General features: G+C 45.3%; 1 protein-coding gene across 3 annotated transcripts in view; it reads left to right on the top strand.

The window, feature by feature from the left end:
- LOC119269196 (inositol hexakisphosphate and diphosphoinositol-pentakisphosphate kinase VIP1-like) overlaps positions 1-6352 on the top strand; it is a 29501-nt gene that overhangs the window by 875 nt on the left and 22274 nt on the right. For 2 of the 3 annotated variants that reach the window (XM_037550983.1, XM_037550982.1), the window contains exons 3-7: positions 589-635; positions 1106-1189; positions 1797-1860; positions 5031-5184; positions 5697-5767. In XM_037550983.1, the coding sequence (XP_037406880.1) occupies positions 589-635; positions 1106-1189; positions 1797-1860; positions 5031-5184; positions 5697-5767 (420 nt within the window). Of the gene's footprint in view, positions 1-588; positions 636-1105; positions 1190-1796; positions 1861-5030; positions 5185-5696; positions 5768-5957; positions 5983-6282; positions 6329-6352 lie in introns of those variants that run through there. The other variant, XM_037550984.1, reaches the window with a different exon arrangement.

The following is a 6352-nucleotide window of genomic DNA, read 5'->3' as shown; positions in this document are numbered from 1 at the left end:
GTTCTGCTTAATCAGTCCCTTGCACCATTCTTGGAATATTAGTCGTCACAAAAAGTACATATCATCGTACCATACAGTTCTTGAATCAGTGCATACAACTGAATAATGTGTCGCAGAGACACAAATTCAAGTTTATAATCATCATAGAAAAAATATGCATGCTTAGCAAATGGCACTCCCTCCGTCCCAAAATATGTGTCTCAACTTTGTACTAACTTTAGTATAAAGTTGTGCTATTTTTTTTTGCGTGTAGTATAAAGTTGTACTAGAGTCGAGACACTTATTTTGGGACAGAGGGAGTATAAAGGAATAACCTTGCAAGGTGCGCACACACGCGCGTGCGAGTCTGTGTGTGTAAATGTGAACACCAGAATTTGAGGCTGGACCATTAAGTTTATATTACTGCTGGCATGATTCAGAAATACAGAACCTCTTAAGCTCTTAGACGAGCTTTTCATTTATTTTCCTTTCCCCTGTTTCTGTTCAAATGTTAGGAACTCTAGTTCTTTAGCATGGTAAGTTACTAAAATCATTGTCCTGATCATCAAGATTCAAGACTGAAGTAATATGCATGTTTGATGTATGCAGATTATAATTTTTGGTGACAAGGTAATTCTAGAAGATCCGATTGAAAGGTATACCTGACAATGTGAAGGGCAAGTCTTCTTAGAATATGAATTTTTCAGTATTAATTTTCTGAATGAAAAAAGAAAGTGAGTATAGGCAGGCCAAAATTTACTTTACAGATACACAAACAGGACTAGTGGATCATGCTGTCCTACTCGAAGGATGGAGTTTAGTAAATATTATTACTTAACTAACTACTATTCCTCTAGCTTATCCATATTTATTCAATGTGGGAGTGACTGGAAATATCTGTCTGTGTATTGTAAAATCTTAGAATTTTGTACTTTGTGGTGCTAAATTTCCATTATCTATGCGCTTCTTAGCAGATGTTAAGTTCTTATTCCTGTAATGTCGATGATTATCATCTATGTCACTTACCCATCGGACCTGCCATGACCCCATGACAGTATTTTTGTTTGTGACACCATTAGAAGTGCAAGTTTTCATAGTATTGAACTAACCACTGTTTTTTTGGCAGTTGGCCTTTATGTGACTGTCTAATCGCCTTTTATTCAGCTGGCTACCCATTAGAAAAGGCGGAGAAATATGCTGTTTTACGCAGGTTAAATGCTTTCTGTCTCATAAATTCTTCAAAGCACCCACTTTAAATATGCATCAAATGATCTTAGTATTGGGTTTGACAAAGTTTCATAGTTGTGCATTATGCTTTCCTGACATGCAAATATTTTCTAAGACTGACCATATATGTGTGGCTTCTGTATGGATTCCCAGTCCTCATTCAAAACACCTTTCCTTTTTGTCTTCAAGGATTGCTCCCTTCTAAAAAGTTACTCCGATACAGTTGTCCTTGAATTTACCCATGACTAATTCACCTGCCTAAATCAATTCTGTTTAAAACAATATTTCTTAAACCCCTATCAGTATTCATAGGTGTGATCTCCTCCATGCCCCTTTTCCCATAACCGGAGAAATGAAAGAATTCACAGATCGTATAGATAATCCTCTGAGTTCATTTTTGCGCTGCAAAGCTGCATGCGCCAACTTAGTTTGAATGTATTTCCTTTTGTTTCTGTTTGAAAAGACACAAGCAAATGACACTTCAATTATATATTTTATCCTTTCAAGAATACAACTTCGGTTAGAAGTTATAATACTTATTCAACTTTGAAGGAGTTCTACGATCTGATTTTGTTAATATTGCTATTCAGGCCTTTTTTGGTCAATGAGTTGGACCCACAATACCTGCTTCATGATCGCAGCAAAGTATATGAGGTATATCATAACAAGCTGGCCTTCATGTATTTCTTATAGATTTATTTCAATCATTAACCTTACTTAAAATCATTAGCTTCCCTTCGGAGCTCAAATGAGTTTCCCCCTCTATAGTAGATGCTTTGAAGCTGGATTTTTTCATGCCTTTTATCATTGGAAGACGACAGTTTAATGTCATCCCAAACTAAAAGGAAGGACTTTTCTTTCACAAGATTATTTTTTGCTGCAGTCTATTCATGACTGTGTTAATTTCAGGCCTACAGTATTGGGTATCGCCGCGTGACACTGTTCATACAAATAGGATATTTTTCCCCAATAAATACAGTAGTTCGAAACTTCAAATGCACTTCTTTTTGGGGGAAATTTGCACAACCGAGATAACCATATTTTAGCAAACGATGTAATCAGAGATGTTTATTTTGGCTTGCAAAGAAAACCCATTTTTAATTCATAAGTACTACTAGAGATATTCGTAGGCTAGTTTAGCCTACAAAAACGTCTTATATTTTGAGATGGAGGTATATCTTTCATTTATGTTCTGGAATTTTCGGAACTTTGCCTAACGTAACTATGTTAGTATATGGTTACCGTATACTAGCTTTTCTCAGAGACGCCACCAAAATGCCTGCCATTTTGTATTTGAAGAAAATTGTCTAGATGATGCAAAGTATACACTATGATTTTATATTTGTTCGTTACACTATGGATTTTTTCTGATCTTAATCCGCACACGCAATACATCGGTTGTGTTAGAGTACGTAATTGGCCCGGGCTGGCGCTATAGCCCATTAGTCTTAGGGTTAATTAGAGATAAGGGTCGCTTGCTTAGGGGTCAAGTAAGCCTTGCTAGGGAGTCAAGTAAACTTCTCTATATAAGGGGAGGAGATATATCAATCTAATCAAGCAAGAATTAAGAAGGAAATCCCATCCCTCTTGCCCGGCCATGGGCAAAAAGGCCCCCGGCCGGCCCTTTCACGCCCTCCTTCTAGCAGTACCATAACAATTTGGTATCAGATAGCTTTGGTGCGATCATGTCCTCGCCGCCGCCCACCCCGACCCTCCCGCTGCCGACCGCGACGACCGCCCCGATGGCCACCACGGCCAGCTCCCCGCTCTCCTCCGCCGCGCCCGTCCCCGTCGTCTTCACCCCCGAGGAGATGACGGCTGCCATCCGGGATCTCACCCAGGCGGTCACGGGCATCTACACGTTCCTCGAGAGATCCTATGGGCCGCAGCCGCCTGTGCCCTTCGCCATCGCCCCGCTGCCACAGCAGCCGCCGTGGCAGCTGCCATCCTCGGCGACCCCCGTCGCCGCCGCCATGCAGCAGCTGCCGTGGCAGCCGCCACCAGCGACGAACCCCGGCGCCTCCACCATGCGGCAGGGGCAACAGCTGCAGCCGCCGCCATCGGCGACCGCTGCCCTGGGCCCGGGGGTGCCCATCCACCAGGTCCGGTTTCCCCCGTCGCCGTCTCCGTTACCGGCCTGGCTTGCTGGGTCCCTTGAGCCGGTCTACACGACGGCCTTGGTTGGGCCGCACGTGCTGCCTCCGCCGGTGACGCACCCGGCCATGCAGTTTGGCGGGTCCTCGGGCTCCGCCGAGCCCTTCGCCAACGTCGACGGGCCCCTGTTCCAGGGCGGCACCCTGATGCCCGCCTACTCGGCCCCGTCATCCTCGCCGCTTCGTGCTGACGAAGCGCACCCGCCCGTCGTCCACGTCCAACCGCCGCCGAGATTCTCCAAGCTGGAGTTCGTGACCTACGATGGCACCGTCGACCCCCTGAATTGGCTCAACCAATGCGACCAATTTTTCAGGGGACAACGCACGCTCGCGTCCGACCGCACCTGGATCGCCTCGTATCATCTTCAAGGAGCCGCGCAGACGTGGTACTACGCCCTCAACCAGGACGAGGGTGGCATGCCACCATGGGAGCGCTCCCGCAATTTGTGCCTCTTGCGCTTCGGTCCGCCTATACGCGGGAGCCGTCCGGCGGAGCTTGGGCGTCTTCCGTTCCTCACCTCGGTGCAAGACTTTGCCGACCGCTTCCAAGCACTGGCGTGCCACGCCCCTGTCGTTTCGGCTCGTTAGCGGGCTGAGCTCTTTGTCGGCGGCCTACCGGACCACATCCGCATGGACGTGGAGATGCGCGGGCCACAGGACCTCTAGACGGCCATGTACTGCGCCCACGCGTTCGAGCGTCACGCGGTAGCCATCCAGCAGGTGCCACTGCCCTGGGCCGCTGGGCCGCCACCCTGGCCGGAAGTTACCGCGCAGGGTCGGCTTGCCCAGGCTTCCGCGGCGCCCCTTGCCGCGGCTGCGGCACGCCCATTCCGCCGCTCACCCCGGCTGAGCAACTCGAGCGTCGCCGCCAAGGGTTGTGCTTCAACTGCGACGAGCCCTACGTACCGGGCCACGTCTGCCCACGACTCTTCTACCTGGAGGCTGCAGACTACATTGAGGAGGACCCCGCCACCGCCGGGCTCGGCGACCAGGCCGCCCCAGTTGACGTGGAGGTGTTTGGCGACCGTTGATCTTCCCCGCCTTCCAGCTCGAGGACGAGCTGTTTGTGCAGGCGGGGAGAGATGTTATGACTGGCATATTAGGGGCTTAGCCTAGTTAGTTGTGGCCCAGTTTATCTTATCGTTATTAGGGGCTTAGCCCAATTATCTTATTAGGAGGATTATATAAACTCGTGTAAGGACCCGTTTTGGGATTAAGCAAGAAGCAATCATATTTGCTCGGCTTCCTTAGGGAGCCGGGAGACCTAACCCTAGCCGCCGCCCCTGCGCTCTCTCTCTCTCTCTCTCTCTCTCGCGCGCGCGCGCACGCAACGACGGCGCCCCAGCACCGGCGACCACGCCTTCCTCCACGCCATCCCTCCTTCCACCTCTACAACCTGAGACCACGCCCTGGTAGGGATCCGGTTCCTACCAGGTTGTCTACTTTGTTATTCCATCTTCGGTATTTCAATAAAACGCTTGTCCTGTAACAGTTTATCCTTTTACTTCTTGATAGAGTAGTGTCATTCTATGATGCTTAGGGAAGAAATGATCTTGCTCAAAACTCAGTGCATTCTGATTGTAGCCTATTACATAAAGGCTTCTTCATCTTACATTCAAACATATATTCTCTTGATCTAAATGTTGATATATTTGTATTTTGCTTGTTTAGCACCTTAAATTGTTCGGAGTTCCGGTCCCTACTTATGCTGTTGTCAGAAGAGAGCATCCTAATCAAGAGTTAAACTACTTTATCGAGCAAGATGATTTTATTGAGATTCATGGAAAGCGTTTTTGCAAGCCTTTCGTGGAGAAACCCATCGATGGTAATATCTCTTGATTAATATATTCAGCCTGTCCTTCCATGATTTGTTGTTTTCCCTTCACCGATTTGCACAAAGAATAGAAGCTGTTTCTTTTTCTTTCAGCTCAATACTTGTCTACCATAAAAAATTAGAATATTACCACAGATATTGTTGCTGACATGGTATGTATATTACATATTAGTTTGATGGATAAAATGTTCACTTTTTCTTGTTATTTTATAACCTACTATAGGCATGGTACTTCTAAATTGCATGCTTGTGTTCAGTGTGCTCTTCCATTTTCTGAAAAGCCTGCCCTTCCTAACTGCCTAGTTGTTCTGTAATTAATTCTGGACGCATGGAGCCTTTTTGTGTGAGTTGCCAGTATTGGTGCGTCCATGCATATTCCGTTATATGTACAATACTGCAATTTCATTGTCAAACTGTTGTTCTCTTGACTACTAGTCACCTATTTAAGGTGAAGAAGTATTAAAATAAACCTGTTCTGCTCCTGATTACCTTTATTCATGAAGGAGATGACCATAATATAATGATATATTATCCTAGCTATGCTGGTGGAGGAATGAAAGAACTGTTCCGTAAGGTAAAGTTTTGATACCATTAATTTCACACACTTCTTGGTTGAAATTTGCGATCAAATCTTTATGTTCAAGAAAATCCAAGTTGAAACCATAGCAGCTAATACAGTATTAGCATTCTTTTTTACTTCTAGAAAATGCAATGACTGCTGTGCCTTGTTGTACAGGCCTGAAATTAGGCTACAGCTAGAGAAAATACAAACGAGCCTACTCTGACACGGTATTAGTTATAAGCTTATAATTAACTAGAAAATGATCTGCTTTCTGTTTAAACACTTTACTTATCTTTTTTGCTTCTAAATTGACACTGTCAGTATTCCTTGCTGACACTCTTGCATAGTTCAGGAGCACTACAATGAACTAGCTTATTTCCTATAAAATGCATAAATGCTCCCTCCATCCCAAAATAAGTGTCTCAAGCTTAGTGTACAAAGTTGAGACACTTATTTTGGGACGGAGGGAGTAATATCTTGGCTTCATATGGGTGAATAATATCTAGTTTCTTTTTGTGATTCCATAGGTTACACATATGTATGATTTTTTTCTTCATCAAATAGTGGTATCATGTATGTTCTTCAAGTCCATATTGT

This window comes from Triticum dicoccoides, chromosome 3A (assembly GCF_002162155.2).
Source record: "Triticum dicoccoides isolate Atlit2015 ecotype Zavitan chromosome 3A, WEW_v2.0, whole genome shotgun sequence".
Taxonomy (NCBI): Eukaryota; Viridiplantae; Streptophyta; class Magnoliopsida; order Poales; family Poaceae; genus Triticum; species Triticum dicoccoides.
This window is presented reverse-complemented; position numbering and strand designations above follow the sequence as displayed.